Source organism: Oenanthe melanoleuca, chromosome 5 (assembly GCF_029582105.1).
Source record: "Oenanthe melanoleuca isolate GR-GAL-2019-014 chromosome 5, OMel1.0, whole genome shotgun sequence".
NCBI classification, from domain to species: Eukaryota; Metazoa; Chordata; class Aves; order Passeriformes; family Muscicapidae; genus Oenanthe; species Oenanthe melanoleuca.
In genome coordinates, this window is record NC_079339.1 from 9,958,678 (window position 1) to 9,979,658 (window position 20,981).

Here is a 20,981-nt window from a genome sequence, read left to right on the forward strand (position 1 = left end):
TTTAGGGGTTTTAATTTTGAGTGAATTAATAGAGATTGTGTTGGGATGAAATGAAAAGAGAAGGAATCAACACCAGCAGTGACAGGACAAGGGGAAATGGCTTCAGTCAGACAGAGGGCAGTGTTAAATGGGATACTGGGAATAAATTCTTGGCTCTGAGGATGGTGAGGCCCTGGCACAGGCTGCCCAAAGGAGCTGTGGCTGCTCCATCCCTGGAAGTGTCCAAAGCCAGGCTGAACACTTGGATGCGGCTTGGTGCAACCTGGTCCAGCACTAATCCCAGGACAGAACTAACCATATCCAAGCTGGCATTCTCCTGGGAAATGAGTGAGCTGCAGTGAGAGGTTTCTGGGATTTGTGGGATTCACATCAATGCACACACACAGCCCAAGCTCTTGAAGCCTTTATTACAGGAAGGACAGAGAGGGACCTTCTGCCTTGGTTGGCCCCTCTGGGATGAGCAGCCCCGGGAAGCTGCAGGAAGCCGAGGAGGGATCTGCTCTGTGGGAATGAGGCAGAGGCCACCAGCACTGCGTGGGACGGGTCCCTGTCTCTGCTGCCACCCCACAGAAGGTCACAAGTCCTTCTAGGGCCACCATGAGGGCCTCAGGCAGGTGAGCAAGCTCGTGTGTGGGCATAAGGGCAGTGGATTAGGGACCCTGTTGGGGTCCAGGATGTGCCTGGATGCTCCCGAGCTGCTGGCAGAGGTGGGAATGCTGGCCAGTGCCATGGGCAGGTGTCTGCAGGGCTGAGGAGCCTGGGGGCTTGGAGGTGCTGTCCCTGGGCATGAGGAGCAGTGGGGGTCACGGCTTGGCCCCACAGAGCAGAGCATGGGAGCTGCCATGGCCCTGAGCTGTGGGGCCTATGGGCTGTTCCCAGGGTTTCTCCTGGGAAATCAAGAGGTGAAAACTCAGATGGGAATTGGGTGTAAGGAGATGCTGCCTTCTGCATGTGCTGCTTGCACAGAGCAGCCTGAGAGGCCACAGGGGCACCTCAGACCCTAAGGAGCACAAGTGAACCCAGCCTTCATCTGGCAGCTCCTGGGATAGAACAGCCTGGCACTGGGATTCCCACCTCCACTGCAGGACCCTGAACGTGGACACACACTGAGCTAAACTTCCCTGGGAGCAGAATTTGAGACATCACTCCCAGAAAACTCATCGCTTGAGATCTTTGGAGTCCTACTTGGCCATGAAGAGCAGCGATGACTTCGTGGATGTGCCCGTCTGCACCTTGGGAGAAACTGGGATGCCCTGCCTGGTTACAGGGGCAGCTTCTCCAGCAGGCAAAGCAGGTTATGAGAGTCATTCCCATTCCAAACATGTCCCCATCTGCACCTGCAGAATGCATTTCTCTGAGCCTGCATTGTCCCTTCACCAATAAGGTGAATTTTAAAGGATAAATGCGCAGCAATTTCACGGCTCCCCGTGCAGGTCGACCTCTTCCCGTGGCACAAAGTGCTGCCTGTTGCTTAGGAACAATCTATATCCTACAAAATGAAGATGTGCTCTCTCCAAAGAGTTTTTTACACAATGGGTGCTCGCCTTGCTGATGCACCTCCTGCATAAACCATGGGGTGAAGTCTTGGTGCTCCAAATGCAGCACTACAGCCAGCCGTGATTTGGGATATAGGGATGTGTCCCAGCAGGGTTTGGGATCCAGGGCCACGCAAACCCAACCCCTCAGGTGCTCTGGCTAAGGTAACCTGGACTGCAGAGCTATCTTGTCCGAGGCCCCGGTGGGAGCATCTGCCAGGGTGGAGCAGGTGTTGAAGCGGGAAGCCTTGCAGGACGTGCTCCTGGAGCTCCGCTTCTTGCGGTAGAAGCAGCTGCTGAGGTGGAACCAGAATTTGTCGTGGAGGGAGGCGTAGATGAAGGGGTTGTAGCAGGCGGAGCTCATGGCGACCAGGTGGCACGAGACCTGGACGACGTTGACGTACCTCTTGTCCAGGATGGTGAACTCCTCGTCCACGTCCCGGATGAAGTTGACCACCTGCAGGGGCAGCCAGCACACGGCGAAGCAGACCACGGAGACGGTGAGCACCCGGAAGGTTTTGTGCTTGGTCCTGGCCCACTTGTGGCGGCAGTGCGGGGCGGCGCCCGGCACGCTCCTCCTGCGCAGGCGGTGGGCGATGGCGCAGAAGGACACGGACACGGCCAGCAGCGGCAGCATGTAGGACAGCAGCAGCATCAGGCACGAGTAGAGCAGCCGCTCCCGCTCCTCGTGCCTCCAGAACTCCTCGCAGATGATCATGTCGTGGCCGATGGCGTTGAGGTCCAGGTAGTGGGTGTGCAGCGAGGTGGGCACCGCGGCGGCCAGGGACAGCAGCCAGATGGCGGCCACCAGCCCCAGGCAGGCCCTGCGGCCCAGGCGCCGGCGGATCGGGTACGCCACCACCACGTAGCGGTCGATGGCGATGGCCGTGAGCGACAGCACCGACACGAAGACGGTGGCGGCCTGCAGCAGGCTGACAAAGTGGCACATGAACACGCCGAAGAGCCAGCCCCGCTCCTCGAAGGCGTAGGAGGCCGTCAGGGGCACGCAGGCCAGGCACATGACGAAGTCGGCCACCGCCAGGTTCCCGATCAGGAAGTTGGTGGTGCAGTGCAGCTTCTTGGTGAGGGCGATGAGGAGGATGAGGAAGAGGTTCCCCACGCACGCCACCGTCACCAGCGTGGCGTAGAGCGGGATGAAGAGCGGCTTCAGCTCCAGCAGCAGGTCCAGCCCCGCGAAGATCAGGGCGGAGTTGTTGTGCCAGGAGTCATTGGGCAGCTGAGCCATGGGAGCCCCTGTGGCTCAAAGCCAAGCACAGAGGAGCCTGCGAGCTCTGGAGGGGACATAAACACATTTGGTTGAACATCTGGGCAGAGGGACCTGTCCCCAGAGCCAGGGCCTTTTGCACTGCTCTGTGCTGAGGCACTGCTGGTTTAAATGACTTGCTTAAGAGTGAAGATGCCCTGTGACAGACACAGAGGAGCGCCGGTGTGGAGGAAAGTTGGGAAGCTGGCTGTGAAATAGTTAAGCAGCCAGCACAGATCTGTGGGGAGATGCCAGCTTGGGGCAGCAGGACCCAGAAATCGGCTCGAAAAACCTCATGGAGAGTGATCTAGGAGATGCTCTGATGTAAGGCAAACAATATAATAAAAAAAAGACACTCCTGCATTTCTTACTTTTTATTTTTCCCAGTTAATTCCACCCTGACCCACCAGCCCCATGCCACCTGGCTGGGCAGGAGCATCCTTCCCACCCCCTGCACTCCTGTGTCTCCCCCACCCCAACCCATCCCATGGGGCTCTTTTATCCCCTTGGTTTTATCTTCACCACCCATGGAGCTTTGCCTTCTCCTGTCTTTCCCCGTGGCAGCTGTGATGGGAGGGAGGGAAAGAGGGAGTGCCTGGCTCCCTGGGCACCTCCACGAACCCCCTCAGAGTAGCTCAGGGGAACGAGGTAAAATATATTCCAGCAGAAAGTGTATGGAAATTAAAAGTTTCCCTCCAGGACCCTCCTTTCAAGCCCCAAGCTCTCAAAATTACTGTTTGATCCCCCTTACCAGGATCTGGACAGTCTTTTCCCCCCAGTGGAGAGTCAAATCAGCATTAATTAAGAAACCCTTGTAATTAACCGAGGGATATTGTGGTTTTCTACATCCCAGCTGCACTCACAGGGCGCACGCTGAGATACCACAGCTCCCGGTCCCCGTGCCCTGCCTCGGGCAGGAGCACAAAACCCATCAGGAAACTTGCAGCTGAGGAGCCAAAATGCTCATTAACTTACAGAATGAAAATTCTGAGGCTCAATTAAATTCTTTAATTCTGCTTCGTGTACCCACGAGAGTCAAACCAGCCCTTCTGTGCATCGCCGGGGTCCAGCTCCCTCTCCGAAAACCACTGAACTCTGGCTGGGGTTTGGGGGTCCCGGGTGTGGCTGCGGGACCCCCAGTCCCGGTCCGGAGCGCTCTTACCTGCCGAGGGCTCCGGGGTGCTCCGGGCTGCGAGCCGCCCGCTGCCCACCGATGTTCCTTCCCGTGAGGATGAGGAGGAGCGTTCCCTTCGCGGGGTGTTCACAGCCGCTCTCAGCCGGGCTTTTATGCTGTGAGGTTTTTTTGTCGTGCTTTGTCTTCCTTTATTTTTTTTTTTTTTTTTCCCCGCTGCCTGAGCTTTTCAGTCCCGGAGGAACAGGACGTTCCCACCCCCGGCGCTCGGCGTTCCTCGCACATCCCGGCGCCCCGCACCGCAGGTGGAGCCGCATCCCGCCCCCCGGCCCGGCGGGGAGCACCGGGGGGCTGCGGGAGCCCCTCCCTCGCCCTCGGGGCCGGATCCAGGCGCATTCTCCCGGCGGGGAAGGACGGGAAGGCGCGGAGAGGACGCGGGGACCGCGCGGAGCTCCCGGAGCCGGCGGCGCCCGCCCCGTCGGGGTCCCGGGCCGGGGGCGAGGGAGGAGCGGGGAAAATGGGGAAGGGGCAGAACAGGGAGAGGGTGACCCAGCCGTAGGGCGATGGGCACCCAGCCCGGGGTGCTGGCGGCCCAGCTGGAGGGGCAAGTGTAGGATGGGGTGAGCCATTGTGAATTGCCCCTAATGGGAAAGGGTACCAGGGTGAGCCGTGCTTAAATAAGGGGAGGTGATAAATAATGATCATCCGCTGGAATTTTGGGAGGATAACAGGAATGGGAATTGTCAGAGCCGTCACAGAAGTTCTGCAAAATGGAGAGTTTTGGTGTAAGATGGTGATTAATTTATCCCAATCTGATGGAGCTGGGCTGGCTATTAAAGCTGGCTGAGCTGATCCACGGGAGAGTGCTCACCCCTGCCGAATAATCAACAGGAAAAAATCATCTTTGTCTCCGTATCAGCGCCTGACGAGAGCTGCTGTTAATTTTAAAGAGCAGAACAATCAGATAAGGAGAGCCAGAGGCTGGTTGGAGAGCAGAGCTGGGCTTTGGAGCCGACAGCGGGATGATGACTCCACCCCAAGGCAGTCACAGGCCAGAGGGCGACCCGGCTGCAGCACTGGGAGCTCTCCCTCTGCACGGGCTCATCCTGGAAAAACCTTCCTTGACATCACCTTTGCTGCTTCCAGAGCATGCAGAATAAATCACTGTTATCCCCAGAGCTCGTATTGCCCCACCCCAGGTCCCGGCTCAGGGGCACAAGGATGGGTTTGGAAGCTGCAGCCCACCCTGTGGCATCCTGCTGCCCCTCCCATCCCGTATGGATCACGGACAGGAATCACTTTGCTGTGATTTTTATTCTTTTCCATGTCACCAGGGTGGTTCGTAGAAATAACCAGAGATCCTTGAGACCCTGTCAATTCCAAAGGAGGATGGAATATTTAATGGCCCTAAGCTGAAGGAGGGAAGGTTTGGAGTGGGTATCAGGAAGAAATCCTTCCCTGTGAAGGTGCTGAGGCCCTGACACAGGTTGCCCAGAGAAGCTGTGGCTGCCCCTGGATCCCTGGCAGTGTCCAAGGCCAGGCTGGACAGGGCTTGGAGCAACCTGGCATGGTGGAACTTGTCCTTGCCCACGGCACAGGGTGGAACTGGATGAGCTTTGAGGTCCCTTCCAACCCAAATTATCCTGGAATTCAGCATCACCGCAGGGTGCTGCCAGCTCATGCTTTTGTGGGATTGATTCCTTTGGTCCAAGCTTGTGGAGAACCACATTTTCTTCCCGTTTGGATGGGTGAGAGCCTTTCCTTGCTGCCCAAAGTGCTCTGCCAGCCCTGCCCTCCCCTTGCTCTGACAAGAGCAGCAGGTGAATTTTGTTAGACACAATTTTATTTTGCCCCATTTTGAAAGCAAACCCCTGCCAGGCCGGGGCTGTGCCACCACATGGGGTCTCCACTGGCTTTCAGGGGTACAGAAATAATGTCTCATGCAGAGAAAAAGTTAAAATATTGTTTTTAAAAGGTACAAAGGGAAGGGGGGGATGCTGTTTCCTTTGTGATCTACTCATTTATCCTGCTTGAAAGTCACTCCCTGTATCTGCTGGCTGGTTTGTGCCTGTGCAAAAATTTGGGTTAAATTGTTAAAAGCAGGCTGCCCAGGGCAAGGGTAGAGTCCCCAGCCCTGGGGGGATTTAAAAGCCATGTGGTTTTTGTGGCACTTGGGGACAGGGGTGGGCTCAGCTGTGCTGGGCTTGGATTCGATGATCCCAGAGGGTTTTTCCAGCCTCAACAGTTCTCCCTCTGTGGGAGTTATTTCCACACATAGGAAGACTGGTGTTGCTGTAGAAGTAAAAACCACCCCCAGTGAGGCTGCTGCTTTTACCAGCAAGAGTTTGTTTGGTGGAGAGGAGCTCAGCAGCCTGTTTTTCCCAAAAAAAACCCCAACATTGGGAGGTAAAGCCCTTGCTACTCAAATGATGCATGGCATCACTAACAGCACTGCTCAGACACATCACACTCCTATTCAGTTTCAGTGATTTTGTAAAGAAGTTTTAAAGGGCTTTTTTAATGGAGATTTAAGTGCCGACCCACCCCAAGTCTATACTCCCTGTTATAATTTAATTACAAATAATTATATGTATTTAGCTGTATTTATTATATATGGGAGGGGGAAAAAGTTAACTCTACATAAAGGATTAGTTTAAGGAAATTATTGGTCCATCTCTGAAATGGTCAGTTGGATTTTCTTTTGCCCCACATGTTTCCACAGAGCAGGTCAGAGAATCTTGGAATGGTTTTTATTTTTACAAGTGAAATAATAAGAGCTTTTCCCTCAGGTCCCCTCTCCAAAGGAAATGCTTGGTGATGTGGATGTGGAATTATTTCAGCACAGCTCTTTTGGGTACATTTCTTCCTCAAACATGTTTAAGAACAGGTAAGATAATATAAAGCATCCTCACAGTGCTTGCTACCCATAAGAAGGATTTTATTGACTGGGAAATAGGCTGGGGACAGAGAAATTGATGCTTCCTCTCTCTGCACAAACCATTTCTGGGAACAGCTCAGAGTTCTGCACATTTGTCACAGCTTTGTTACATCAGGTAAGAGATCTGCACAAGGACACAGACTTCATATAATAAAGGACAGTTAAAGGATGAATTAAAAGGGACATTTAATGACCAAACCAGCAAGACACGAGGCTTGTGCCCCACTGGCACTCAGGTGATTCACCCCATTTCTCTAGGTTTAAAACACAAGGGGTTGTTTTACTGGAGAATTCTGAGGGGGACTTTTTTGGGAGGTGAGAATGGGGTGGGAGTTACACCAGGAAAGCTGACGGTGGTGCCTCTATTTGGGTACAGAGACAGGAAACTGGGAGGCTCCGGCAAGAATTTACTCCTAAAAAAGTATTTTCCAACAGATACATAAATGAACACGGTATTAATCTGGTGTGGATTAACTCTTAGAACCACAGTTTCCCCCAGGGAGCTCTGACAGACTGTGCTGCTTCCCTCTACCGACCTCCAGTGTTGGTGCTGAGGCAGAACACACAGATCAGCGAAAATTCCGCACAAAATCAGATTCTTGGATTAGTAAAAGGGAATGACCCTTTGAAGAGTTAAGCAGGGTGAAAAAAACCAATTAAATGCTAAATATATTTCAAGTCAGAGAATTCTATGCAATTCTGTGATGAAAAAAAGTTGTTTGTAGCCTCCCTGGCTACCCCTCTTGGTTTCCCAATACAGAATCTCATCTGATCTTTTTCTGGAGAGGCTGAAGGAATAAAGAACAGGTACAAAATGACCAACCAGAGGAAAAATACTCCCCCTACAGTCTATAATACAGAGTTTGGGCAATAAAGTGGGATATTAGGGGGTACATTACAGAGAGGAATGTAAAATAGTTACAATGTCAATGACATCATCAATTTATTGACTGCAGTGAGAGCTTCCTTCAAGGTCCCAAATTCAGAGGTGAGAAACATCTGTCTTCTTCCTGGCACAGCCTGGGGCCAAGTCAGACTGAAACAGTGAAGATCTGGAGAAAACACCAAAGTGGATTTGGCAGGAAAGGAAGAAAATGCCCAACTGAGTAATGAAAAGGTAAAAGACAGGAACAAAGTGATTTAGTGGTTTCTCTGCTCTCTTCTAGACCGTGATGTTTTCTGGTGTTTCCCAACAACTGCTTTTGTTGTTGCTGCTGTTTAACGTGTCTCCTGATGGATTCCAAGCAATCCACATCCAGGCTGGAATGATGAGGTGGCTGCAGGCTGGAGAAGATCAGTGTGAGGTTTTGGTTCAGCCGTTCCCTCCCGTCCCCACCAGTGCCAGTCGCTGCCTGCGGAGCTCCAGAGCTGGAATTTGGTGTGTTGAGGGCTCTTCCTTTTACAGATTACTTTTCCAATCACTGAGAATTTGCTCTGTGCCCCACTTCCTGCTATTCCTATACATCTTCCTGGGGGCTGGGTCAAGAGGCAGCCCTGGGCAGGGCTGGGGGCTCTCACTGCTCCGCAGCCGGAGGCTCCTCCTCGCTCTCCGGCTTCTCCGGCCGCGATTCTGGCGGGATGAGGCACTGCACCTCCTCGGAGCTGATGGCCACCTTGTCAGGCTGCAGCCAGCGCTTCAGGTGCTCCAGCGTGCTGGGGACAGCAAAGGGACAGCTTGGTGAGAGCAGGGAGTGACAGAGCTGCCCAGGAACACACAGGAGAAGCGACAGGAAAAGCCTCCACGGGCATTTCCTAACGCGTTTTATGCTCTGATTTCCCTCAGGGTAAAGGCCCTGCACAGGATCCCTTTCAGCCTTTTGCACACCTCAAGTTCTCCTGTGTCTCTGCAGCTAGACTCTAACTCAATCAGACAGAGGACAGGGTTAGATGGGATATTGGGAAGAAATTATTCCCTGTGAGGGTGCTGAGGACCTGGCACAGGTTGCCCAGAGAAGCTGTGGCTGCCCCTGGATACCTGGAAGTGTTCAAAGCCAGGCTGGATGGTGTTTGGAGCAACCTGGGATAGTGGAAGGTGTCCCTGCCCAGGGCAGGTGGGTGGAACTGGATGGGCCTAAAGGTCCCTTCCAACCCAAACCAATCTGTGATTCCAGGAGCTTCCAGCTTTCTGGGCTGGAAGTAAAAAACCTCTTGTTCAAACAAACCAAACCACCAAGTGCCTCTCTGTGATGAAGATCAGGAAATATGGGGGGAAAGAGAAGGGAACAAAACCAAAGCAGGAAGAATATCTCAAAATGTGTGAGCATTAATAGCACTGAAAGGTTAAAAAACCTTTACAGCCATTACAGTCTAACACCATAATTCAGTGGACTTAAAAATTAAGGCTTCTTTAATTACATCAGTGGGCAAGACTCAAAACTTCATCACCATTCAGGAGTGACCTCTAACTTCATAGTCAAGTTCTAGGGACTGAAATTCTTCTGTGGATAACATCCCCACTCTAAAAACAGCAGAAAGCACATAAAGGCTTGGTTTTAAATACAAATCACATTGAAGTTAACTGGGGACCAAAGGAACCATCTGAAACCTCCTTATAAACAGGGATTACTTTTCATAGTTCTGGCTTAAGCAGATTTTCTTCAAGGGAGAGAAATAATCTTCTTGTCATCCAGAAGCAATCATGGAAAATGTCAGCTGAGAAATGAGGAATTTGGAGAGTGTTCCATGTGATTGGGAATGGGAGATTGCTTAGGAAAAGGGCTCCCACCTTACTTCTGACATCATCTGTGAGAGGGCAATGGGGAGGAGAGCAGAAGCACTGTAAGAGAGGCAGGGAAGGGAAATCTGATCCCAGGACTGGCACCAACCCCAAATGCCCATCTGAGACCCACTGGACATTCCCTCCTCTGCTCCATTCCTTCCCTACCCAATGTGTGAAGAGGTAAATCACTGAGTAGGTCCCAACTGCTCCCATGCAGTCTGAGGGGTGCAAGGATCAGAAAGCAGCACTGGAAGCTCAAACCCTACGTGCTCTGTGCTCCCTCTAGCCCAACCCCAATGGGCATTCCCAAAATGCTGCAGGAATCCCGTGGCAGCCTCTCCGAGCTGCAGGGAGACAGAATCCCCATGTAATGCCCTGGCAAAACCTTGTTCTAGTTTTTAAGGGTAAGTGGTGACCCTTCCCACTGACTGGCTCGTTACCTCTCATCAGCATCGTGGCCCTCAACGTAACATTCCGCCTCGAACTTCTCCTGCAGGAACCTGTCCCAGCATTCCTTCTTGGCCTGGGACAGCGTGCGCAGCATGTCCTTGGAGGTCACCTCCTGGGACAGGCCCTTGATCCTCATCAGTCTTCTCTCTGTGAGGAGAACAGGGGATATTGTTACCTTGGTTATGCTGGGTATTTTTTTCTGGAAGGAGAGAAGGATCTGGACATGTATATCCAGAAGTAAGTTAAATTAAGTTTTCAAGACTAATTTCAATTTTAAAAGTAATTTTCCCCCTGTATTTCAAACCTGCATGGCTCTCTTTCTAATAGATGCACAAGATGATGTTTTTCAGGTGATGCTGCTGAAGGAAATAAGGTTTGTGCAATCAGCCAACTGAGCCCATTTGGGGTTTTAATAACTTTCACACTTACTGCTCACTTTCCATGAAATCACACGGGAGGGCACAGATCTTGCAGGCACCGAGTTCCCACAATTTCCATGCAAATTGGAATATAAATCACTCTCATTGCACTACTTGGTGCGCTGTGAAACAGCAACAAAGCCATGATGAAAGTTCTGGCAGAAATAAAAGCTTAAAAAGCCACTTCTGCCACCTGTTCTGTTGCTGTGTGCAGCCTCTACTTATTGTGGAGGGTAAGAACCAGTTTATTCAGCCTTTACTTTATAAAAAGTTCCTTTAAGTGGCAGAGATGAAGAAGCTCTGGCTGAGCTCCACCTTTCCACTGCTGCACTTGAAGAAAAGGAGTCAGATTCTGTGCTAAGCAGCTGGGAGACTTTTTGACCACTAAATAAACAGAGCTGTGACCAGGCACCTCGGCAGCGGGAGACACTCACCCAGGGATGCTAAATACACCTCTGAGTCGTTCAGGGGAGCCCAGGGCTTCAGGGCAGGTTGGGAAGAGCCACCCGATCCGCTGTCCTGGGCGTAGGAATCCAGGAAGGAGTCTGTGAAAGCATCGCCGGCGTCCTTGTGCTCGGGATGCGGCAGACAGGAGCAGATCTCAGCCCAGAGGTCCTCGCTGGACCGCGTCACCACAGAGTCCACGCTCTCGATCATCCTCATCCTGGGATCCTGGCATGGGGGAATAAACGGTGAGCACCGAGCCGATCCGCCCGCCAGGCCTCCGCCACCTCCCTCCCTCCCTCCCTCCCTCCCTCTGCCCAAGCCACGCCAGCGGACATCCCGGGAATTCTCATCCCACCAGGACGCCCGGCCGTCCTCCAGCAGAGATGTTCCCTCCGTGAGGCGGAGGGGCCGCCCCGCTCCCGCACCCACCGCCCCGCGCTCCGGGCACCGCGGCAGCTCCGCCCGCGCCTCGCCGGCCCCGGGTCTGACCAATCACCGCCGCCATCGCCGCCGGGTCCGACCAATCATCGCCGCCACTGCCGCCGGGTCTGACCAACCACCGCGCGCCGCCGGCGGAGCGAGGGCGCCCATTGGTCCGCAGCGTGAGGGGCGCTGAGGCCGCCGCGCCGCCACGTTGACAGAGGGCGGAAGTTGTCCCGGGCGGCGCAGGCGAGTGCGGTGTGACATCCTTGAGCCCGTGTCACGCTTGCCATGGCTCAGTGAGGGCGGGATGCGTTTCAGCGGGACACGGGGAGCTCTGCCGTGGCTCTGAAGCCCCTCTGTCCGCAGGCCGCTGCCGTGTCCGTGGGATGAGCCAGCTGCCGTCCGGCGCCGTGCTGGCACTCATGGGGCTGCTCTTCGCCAGGACCATGGCCTGGACATCCAGCGGGAAAACGCACGCGGAGCTGGTCAACAACCTCTACAGTGAGTCCCGGCAGCATCCGTTGGAATGTCGGTGTACGGATATTTAATGTCTGCGTATGGATATTTAGTGTCACACCGTGTGACACTGCCCACTCGGAAGGGCTGGGGTTAATGTTCCTGAATTTCGGCATTTGCCCCAGCCTGAACTCTTCTATTTATAGCTGGAAACAAGCTGTTATGCCAAAAGGGGCAGGAAAGCCTCTCCACACCTTCCTTCCCTGCCTCTGGGAGTGTGTGGCGCCCTGCAAAGTGCTGCAGCTCGGTGTTCCGAGCCCGAGTGTCCCGGACATCCATGCTGGAGACATCCCGGGGGCTGGAATGGTGCCCGGTGCTCCCGCTCCGCTCAGGACAGCGAGCTGGAACACACATAGAAACAGCTGTAAACTTACCAGCATTCCCGCAGAAAGGTGTGAAGGGATGTTGGATGTCTCTGCAGTCGTGGCCCTTGAGTTCAGTGCTGAAACCTGAACCGGAGTCTCCGTTTCCTGCCGTGAAAAGTGACTCCATTTCACTCCCTTGCACTTGGCAGTGCCAGAGGTGTTGTGGATGCTGGTGGCCACACTCTGGAGATGGGCTGGTGGCTGGGCCCCTAGCGGGAATGGGAAAGGATGTGCTTCCATCAGCCTTTGGTTTGCTGTCTCTCTCAGATCCCTCATTAATTCCCCCAGATCCACAAACTCCTTAAAGTGTGCTTCCCCTTTCTAATCTCTTCTTGCTGGAATTGAGGATTTCAGTCCTGCCTGTCTCCCTTTTCCCTCTTTCCCAGAAAAAGGGATCATTAAGTCTCAGCGAGTCTTTGATGTGCTGTTGGCTACGGACAGAGGTCACTACATCAAGTATTTCCCATACATGGATTCTCCTCAATCCATTGGTGAGTCACCTCTGGCAAAACATCTGCTGTCAGCAGGGCATAGGGTGCCTTGGCAGGTGCTCCATGGTCTAGTTGTAGAATCCCTATGCCTGGAAGTGTCCAAGCTCAGGTTAGATGGGCCTTGGAGCGACCTGTCCTAAGGGAAGGTGTCCCCCCCCATGGCAGGGACTGGGAATGGATGAGCTTTAGGGTCCCTTCCAACCCAAATCATCCTGTGATTGTGTGAAAGGAGACAAGTGTTTTCCTGTTTTTAGGGGATGGTGGGGGAGAAATGAGGACTGTTCCTATTGAGAATTTTATTCCTTATGAAATAACTTGTGTCACCCTTTTCTTTTCAGGCTACAAGGCTACAATCAGCGCCCCGCACATGGTAAGGTGAAAACTCCTCACTTTCAACAGAAATGGAGGGAATTGCTTATTTATCTTTTTATATTTAATTTTTCTTCAAGTAGAAAACTGAATCCTCCCATGGACATGATTATCCTGCTTGTTTCTTTAGAGATTTTCATTTTAAGAGGAGTTTCCCCTATACTCTTTGAGTTGCTTTAAAAGTGTGCTTCGATATTAATTCCATGTTGTCCCTTTTTTTGCATGAGACCTTTTTTCCTGCTGTTTCACATCTAATTCCTGAGCTTCTGCCTAAATGATGTCCTGCAAAAGATCTTCCAGGTCTGACACTTGAGTTTTGCTCTGGAAGTGTCAGGCACAAGGCCAGGTGTGCTGTGATTAAATCAGAAAACAAGGAAAAGTGTTGGAAGAGGAGACTAACCCCGGGATGTTTCCCACTTTCCTTGTGCTGGGTGACCCTGCAGCACGCCCACGCACTGGAGCTGCTCAAGGATCAGCTGGTGGAAGGTGCCAAGGCGCTGGATGTGGGATCTGGGAGCGGATACCTTACCGCGTGCTTCGCCAGGATGGTGAGCTCATGGCATTCTATTCCCAGCCTGCAAAGCACATCCCTTAATTAGCTGATATAACTGGGACTGCTCAGCCTTAAAAACAAGGAAGGGGCACAGCGCTTGCACCTCTTCTTCAGAACCTCTGCTCTGCAGTTTCTTCCTGGAAATTCCCCTATTCCCACTGAAACCTGCCCTGCCTCTTCCATAGCGGAGGCATCAGGTGTCAGACTGATGTTCTTTCCAGATTGGCCCGACAGGAAAAGCTGTGGGTGTGGAGCACATCAAGGAGCTGGTGCACGAATCCATCCGGAACGTCCAAGAGGATGATCCCACACTGCTCAGCTCTGGCCGTGTGAAGCTTGTGGGTGAGCTCCCTGCAATCCCAGGGGTTTTCCCTCGGCTCTGCTCCTCAAAGTCCTTCCAGTCTGTGTTGATGCCTTGAGTTTTTATGACAACCAAAGTCTTCCCTGCGTGTTTTCTCTCTAGTTGGAGATGGCAGGCAGGGATACCCCGAGGAGGCTCCTTACGATGCCATCCATGTGGGAGCTGCTGCAGCCACCGTCCCCAAGGAGGTGAGTGGCCATGCTGGCTGTCCTTTGAGAAAATGAGGGAACTGCTGTGTCCTGGTTTGAAGGACAGGTGTCTGCCAATAAAGGCAGAAGCTTCTCTTTGATATGCAGAATGTAAACCCCCTTCCTCCAAATTATCATTATAATTTTGAAATTAAGGGGCTCTCAGACAAAGATAGGGGAATTAGGAATAACAGTTCTTTATTAGGAAAATCAAAATAGAAATGCAGTATTACAAAGAACAATCCCAACCCTGACAGAGTCAGAATACAAGGTGACACCCTGTCAGTCAGGGTGTTGGTAGCAGTCCCATTAAATGGTGGCTGCATCCTCCTGCAGTGGCAGATGTGGTTCAGCTGAAGCAGTGCTCCTGTAGAAGGGTGCAGATTTCCTCTGAAGGTCCAGGGACGATGTGGAAAGGTCCAGTTTTCCTTTGGAATCCAGCAGAGAAATGGTATCTTGTTGTCCAAAATCTCAGTTTTATATCTAGGTAGGAAAGGCTTGGCTCCTCCCCCTGGCTGGATCATATTTCCATGGGATGATGTAATTTTATCAGTCATACAGTGGGACTCAATGGCTCACCAGCAGATGATATCTTCCTGAAGGGAGGATGGGTTGTGGAAAAGAGAAAGATGATTGCCCCACCTGGTCTTAAAGATGGCCCATGAGCAGATGGTATGTGCCATGGAGATAAGGAATCACTGCCCCACCCGGCTTCAACAGATGGCGATAGAATACACATTTCTGGCCACATCAACCCAACACATGCTCGAAATTAATTTTCTTTCGTGGCCTTCACATCACTCTAATTCCATTGTGGGGTTGTTTTTGCCTCTGCTGAGCGGGATTTCCCCGTCTGCAGCTGCTGAAGGAGCTGAAGCCGGGCGGGCGGCTGATCGTGCCCGTGGGGCCCGAGGGAGCGAACCAGGTGCTGATGCAGTACGACAAGACCAGCGACGGGCACATCGTGGAGACGCAGCTCATGGGCGTCATCTACGTCCCTCTCACGGACAAGGAGAAGCAGTGGCCTCGGTAAAATCTGCTCTTCCCTGAGGAACACTCCTTCCTCTTCTTCTGAGCTTGCTCTCCTTGGCTTTGCTGACCAAGTCCTGGATCCTTGGCAGATGCTGTTTGTGGAAAAAAAAAAAAAAAAACCCAGGAGAGAACAGCTTGGCAAAGCAAGGGGGTATTTTCTGTTTGATAGAGCTTGCAGAGTTTTATTTCCTCTTTCTCTGGAGCCTGTGTGTGTTTTTAAATTCCACAGAAGTGAGGGAGTAGTAACTGTTGGTTTTCCTTTGCCTCAGGGATGACCTCTGACGCACGGATGGATATCTCTAAAGGCACCTCAGAAAGCTCATGAGAGGGACTTAGGCCTGTAGATGGTCGGTGTGGTTTTGCTTTTTAATGGAAATTTCACCAGTGGATAAAGGGAAGTTCTGCTTCAGAGGAGCTCATTCCTGAGGGATGGAGAACAGGGACAGGACCAGGGGAGGCTTTTGGAGGCCGTGGCAGCTTCCAGGGAGCGGATCCAGACAACTGCAGATAAACTCTCTGATAAACTCTAGATAACATCAATTGACAGAGAATTCTGAAAATAGACAGGAATACCTAAAGCTTCACTAAAACCACTTTAACATAGACTACTCTGCCTAATGCTTGGCGAAAATAAGTCACAATTAGTGTCTTGGAGCAGCAATGTACCCTGATTTGTTGATTTTTAAAATATGGGAGCGTGTTCTCTTCCTGCCTATACCAGCTAATTCAATGATGGGCATCAACACTGGATTTTGAGGTTATGAAAAATGCTCGTTTCTCAGAGTTCTTTTTTTTTCTGGTCGAGATTTTGAAAAAATGCTTGTTTCTGGACTTTTCTCTCTACGGGGTTACGAAAAATGCGCATTTCTTGGCTTTTCTGATCGGGGTTATAAACAAATGCTCATGTTTCAGCTCTTCCCTGACGTGTCGCTCCCGCAAGGGGTTGACTGAGGAGGTTGTCATGGGGCAGGCGGTGACTGAGGAGGCTCGCATGGGGCAGGCGGGCTGCGGGGAGGCTCGAGGGTCATTTGTGGAGCAGTTCTGAGGGGAGAAACTGCTCGGAAGTTAAATAAATAAAGGCGCTCTCGCTTCTCCATCGCCTCCTTCCCCCGCGCCCTCACGGTACGGAGTACGGGGGGAGGGGGGAGCCGGGAACGGGACGGGGCGTGGCCTGGCGGAGCCGCTCCGCGCTGATTGGCTGCGGCGCCCGGCGCAGCGCGATGCGTCACGGCGTGCGGCTCGCGGTGGGGCCGGCGTGGGTGCGCGCGGCGCGCAGTGGGGTCCGGCCACCGCCGCCGCCCCGCGGGGACATGGCCGAGCCGGCAGCCGGCCCCAGCCGAGCCCGGGAGGAGGAGCCGGGCCCCGCCGGCAAGGAGGAGGAGGAGGCGGCGCCGGCCCCCAAGAAGCGGCGGCTGGCGGGCGGCGAGCGGTACGTGCCGCCGCCGCGGAAGCTGAACACCGGCGTGAGCTTCGGCGCCGAGCACTTCGCCGAGACCTCGTACTACTTCGAGGGCGGCCTGCGCAAGGTGCGCCCCTACTACTTCGACTTCCGCACGTACTGCAAGGGGCGCTGGGTGGGCCGCAGCCTCCTGCACGTCTTCGGCACCGAGTTCCGAGCGCAGCCCCTCGCCTATTACCGCGCCGCCGCCCGCGCCGGCCGCCTGCGCCTCAACGAGGAGCCCGTGCGCGACCTGGACATCGTGCTCAAGGTGGGCGGGCCCCGGGTGGGCAGAGCCCGGCCTGCCCCAGGCCGTGAGCGTCACCCCGTGAGCTGCGTGCTCGCATAACGCAGGGCCCGGAGTTGGGCTCGATCATCCTGATGGGTTCCTTTCAGTTCTGCAGATTCTGCGATTCTGTGGAGGGGCTGAAGGGGAAATTCGAGGTCCTGGGGGATCCCTGCCCCGTTGGGTTCGGGAATGTGGATGCTACATCCCCACATGTGTCCCACAGCTTCCTTGGCCCTTGGGGGCGGACAAGTTATTGGATTTTTGCGTGGTGTCGCACACACTTATTATCCTAAATCCGGGTGCCAGGAGAAAGGGGCTTTAATTCTTCTCCCACAATGTCAAGTCCCTGTTGTTTGTGGCCGGGTGGGTGGTTGCACGAGCTGGATTGGGGCTGACTGTCCGTATCCCTTCCAGAACAACGACTTCCTCAGGAACACGGTGCATCGGCACGAGCCGCCGGTCACGGCGCAGCCCATCCGCATCCTGGCGGAGGACGAGGAGGTGGTGGTGGTGGACAAGCCCTCGTCCCTGCCCGTGCACCCGTGCGGCAGGTTCCGGCACAACACGGTCATCTTCATCCTGGGCAAGGAGCACGGCCTGCGGGAGCTGCACACCCTGCACCGCCTGGACCGCATGACCTCGGGCGTGCTCATGTTCGCCAAGAGCGCCGCCGTGTCCAAGCGCATCGACGAGCAGGTCCGGCAGCGCCAGGTGAGGGCTTGGAGCTGCTGCTGGTGTGCTCCAGATTTGGGCTCCAGATGAGCTCGAGCTCCCCAGACAACTCGTGGTTGTGTTGCTGTTCTTACCTGTTGGTGCTTCGCTAATAAGAGATGGAGTAAAAGTTGAGTTTGGTAATACTGGATTGGAAGGGAGCTCCGAAAAAATTTAGTTGATAATATTACATTGAAAACCCTGAAAATTTAACTGCATTTGCTGAGAGCAGATTGGAAGTGATCTCCAAAAAATTTAGTTCATTGTGGTAGTTTAATTTATTATAGTAATACTGGACTGAAAGGGGTCTCCTACAAATTTAATTGAGTTTGGTAATATTAAACTGAAAAGGGTCTCCTAAAACTTTAATTGAGTTTGGTAATTTAGGTTGAAATGATCGCCTAAAAATTGAAATTATTTTGGTAATATTGGGTTGAAGGGGATCTTCTTCCCTAAGGGATTGTGCAAACTTACTGGGACCATGCAAACCAGTTACAGATGAGATTTATTTGTGAGTGGACGTATGTCAGCTATCCATTACTTTTGTAATTTTAAAATTCCCATTTTTCCAGAGTCTTTTGATCCAAACTGAACTTTTTCCAGGATTGGCTTCAGGGCTGTAAACCAGATTCTGTGGAGAGATGGCTCCTGAATTTACTAGAAGGCAAATAGGCCAGGCCTTTCTGGTTTTGATTTCCCAAGTAGCTGGGGAAAATGTGAGAGGAAATTTGACTTTAAGTAGCTGCTTTAATTTTTTTCCCTTTCGTGTTGTACTAAATTGTGTTTTATTGAGGGGAGAGGGAGGAGGAGCAAGGCTGGAGCTTGGGTGTGTTTCCCACTGTGTTTCCTGAGCCTTCCTGTCGTGTTTCCCGGCAGCTGGAGAAGGAGTACGTCTGCCGGGTGGTGGGGGAGTTCCCAGAGCACGAGGTGGTGTGTGAGGAGCCCATCCTGGTGGTTTCCTACAAGGTGGGCGTGTGCCGCGTGGATCCCAGGGGGAAGCCCTGCCAGACCCTCTTCCAGAGGCTCAGCTACAACGGCAGCAGCAGCGTGGTGAGGTGCCTGCCGCGCACGGGCCGCACGCACCAGATCCGCGTCCACCTGCAGTTCCTGGGCCACCCCATCGTCAACGACCCCATCTACAACATGGAGGCCTGGGGCCCCCACAGGGGCAAGGGCGGCAACATCGGGAAGACGGATGAGGAGCTCCTGAAGGACTTGGTGGAGGAGCATCGTTCCAAACAGAGCCTGGAGGTCTTGGGTATCGGGGAGGAGGACTTGAACCCCATCGAAAGCAAAGACTGTGGGAATTCAGGTGACTGCACAAAGTCTGCAGAGGCTGATCCTATAAATGGGAGTTCCTGCCTTGCTGAGGACAAGAAGGATCTGGAGAGGAACGACATAGCAGCTTGTCCACTGAACTCTGATGTCAACCTGGAAATGCTTGATAAGGACAAAGAGCTGAGTTTGTGTGGGAATCAGGATGGGCAAGCGGGGGAGAAGGGTTGGGAAGAGAAGGACCCTTTGTGTGTGGAGTGCAGGACGAGCAGGCGGGACCCGTCTCCCAAGGAGCTGGTGATGTTCCTGCACGCCCTGCGCTACAAGGGCACGGACTTTGAGTACTGCTCCAGCATGCCCGAGTGGGCCATGGAGAACTGGGAGGAATGACCAGGACACCCAGCACCTGCAGCACTGCTGGTGTGCACAGACCAAAGATTGACTTTCCATTGTGGCTGGGGTGAAGAGTGTGCCTTGAGCCGGGGTGGGAGGGATCAGTGGGGCTGGAGAACTGTCCCGCTTCCCACAGGTAAAAATCAGTGGGGAAGCGAGGCTAAAACAGGAGTTTTGTGTTGCCTTTCAGTGAACTGGCGCTTGAGGGCAGCAAGGACCAAACTGTGCTCGGCACAGGCAGCTTTGCCTTCACCTCAATGGGTTCTGGATCAGTTATCCACATGGATAATGAAGTGCATGCACTAAAAATTGAAAACTGATTTTTCTTGCTGTGTTCCTGTGTCTTACAGTAAGAGCTGCTGGATGTCATGTCATAAAAAACCTGGTTTTACTGTATTTTATTGTCAGATTGATTTCAAAATTACAAGATTACTCCTGAGAACGCTGTGAGGTAAAACCAGAACACTGTGATCTGTTTTGTGCCTGCTGTTTGTCAGCAAGATCCACTTGCCTTTGAAATTACCAATATTCATTCAAATAATTACTTAATTTAGTAGCTCAGGGTGCAGGTATTGGTTTTGGAGGTACTGTTCCCCAGATTTTATCTTGAAGAGATTTTTTAATATCATGTCAGTATGACAGTCAGCTTTCAAGAAAAACAAAAGCAGTTTTATGAAGCAGAAGACTTTTTAAAAAATAATTTTATGTGAATGGTAAATCTCACCAGAGTTCTTATTTTCATCAGTGTTTACACGGTTGACTCTTGGTTTCTGGGAGGGTTTTTGTATTAATTCTGGAGATCTCAGGTTGGCCGGCCCACAGGAATTAGTATCTTCCCCCTAAAATCACTTGATGATGTCACCAGCATCAGGACATGGCTACTAAATCACAATAAACTGTTACTTGCTTCCAGTAGCCCAAAAGATCCAAGTGATGTCTTTCTCTGCTGGATAATCCAAGTGATGATGAGCATTTCCATAAAAAATTCACTCAGGTTTGAGCTTTGCTCTTCCACATCCTGTCAAGGGTTTCATGATTCTAATTCAATTCCAGATATTTGGAGAGGTGATGCTAAAAATCTGTGTTACCCAAATTTTTGATGCATTGGAATACACCTTTCTTGGAAATAAATGGAACTTGGGCACCTTCAGTATAAAAAAGGGTGGCTGGAGCTGTTACTGGATTTGGGTGCAAGGGAAAGGGGCTAGATTTCGGGATGACGGTTAAATTAGACTTTCATGTGTCCCAAGTTATCCTGGCAGGTTTTTTGGTAAGAAATTTCTGTTACAAAAAAAAGGCTCTGTCAGGGATTTTCCTGACTAAGATTGGGGCCAGAAGGCCTGATGAGGAGCTGGAGCTCAGCACTGCTTTTCCCCTTTTTTTCTGGAATAATGGCTGCAGTTGGCAACTTTTAGTTTCCTGGTCAATAAACCTGTGGGCTTCTGTTTCCAAGACTCTTTGAACAATGAAAATTTAGGATTAATTTCACAAAGATCCTACCTCCAATTACATTTTATTTTATTTTATTTTATTTTATTTTATTTTATTTTATTTTATTTTATTTTATTTTATTTTATTTTATTTTATTTTATTTATTTTATTTTATTTTATTTTATTTTATTTTATTTTATTTTATGCCAAAACAGTGTTTGATGTTTTGTTAGCTGGGAAAA

General features: G+C 52.0%; 4 protein-coding genes across 8 annotated transcripts; 2 read left to right on the forward strand and 2 right to left on the reverse strand.

Annotated features, from left to right (window-relative positions):
* Positions 1-387: 387 nt before the first annotated feature.
* LOC130254504 (prolactin-releasing peptide receptor-like) lies at positions 388-4,088 on the reverse strand. The gene is made up of 2 exons (XM_056494117.1): positions 3,962-4,088; positions 388-2,827 (listed from the first exon to the last, which is right to left on the reverse strand). The coding sequence occupies exon 2, from the start codon at positions 2,779-2,781 to the stop codon at positions 1,696-1,698; it is 1,086 nt and encodes a 361-aa protein (XP_056350092.1). The 5' UTR covers positions 2,782-2,827; positions 3,962-4,088; the 3' UTR covers positions 388-1,695.
* Positions 4,089-6,848: 2,760 nt separating this feature from the next.
* CCDC32 (coiled-coil domain containing 32) lies at positions 6,849-11,413 on the reverse strand. 3 transcript variants are annotated; one of them, XM_056494126.1, is made up of 4 exons: positions 11,334-11,413; positions 10,892-11,129; positions 10,029-10,185; positions 6,849-8,522 (listed from the first exon to the last, which is right to left on the reverse strand). In XM_056494126.1, exons 2-4 carry the CDS (start codon positions 11,118-11,120, stop codon positions 8,384-8,386), a joined length of 525 nt encoding a protein of 174 aa, XP_056350101.1. In that variant the 5' UTR covers positions 11,121-11,129; positions 11,334-11,413; the 3' UTR covers positions 6,849-8,383. The 3 variants fall into 3 exon arrangements, with proteins under 3 accessions (XP_056350101.1, XP_056350102.1, XP_056350100.1); XM_056494127.1 differs by having other exon boundaries at positions 11,330-11,384; XM_056494125.1 differs by having other exon boundaries at positions 11,260-11,384.
* On the forward strand, positions 11,263-16,294 carry LOC130254507 (protein-L-isoaspartate(D-aspartate) O-methyltransferase-like). Of its 3 annotated transcripts, XM_056494122.1 has the most exons (9): positions 11,263-11,573; positions 11,694-11,828; positions 12,595-12,699; positions 13,038-13,069; positions 13,512-13,616; positions 13,843-13,963; positions 14,085-14,170; positions 15,030-15,199; positions 15,472-16,294. In XM_056494122.1, exons 2-9 carry the CDS (start codon positions 11,714-11,716, stop codon positions 15,482-15,484), a joined length of 747 nt encoding a protein of 248 aa, XP_056350097.1. In that variant the 5' UTR covers positions 11,263-11,573; positions 11,694-11,713; the 3' UTR covers positions 15,485-16,294. The 3 variants fall into 3 exon arrangements, with proteins under 3 accessions (XP_056350097.1, XP_056350096.1, XP_056350098.1); XM_056494121.1 differs by having other exon boundaries at positions 11,520-11,828; XM_056494123.1 differs by having other exon boundaries at positions 11,552-12,235.
* Positions 16,295-16,424: 130 nt separating this feature from the next.
* On the forward strand, positions 16,425-20,755 carry RPUSD2 (RNA pseudouridine synthase domain containing 2). The gene is made up of 3 exons (XM_056494113.1): positions 16,425-16,911; positions 17,344-17,640; positions 18,517-20,755. The coding sequence occupies exons 1-3, from the start codon at positions 16,513-16,515 to the stop codon at positions 19,303-19,305; spliced, it is 1,485 nt and encodes a 494-aa protein (XP_056350088.1). The 5' UTR covers positions 16,425-16,512; the 3' UTR covers positions 19,306-20,755.
* Positions 20,756-20,981: the final 226 nt, after the last annotated feature.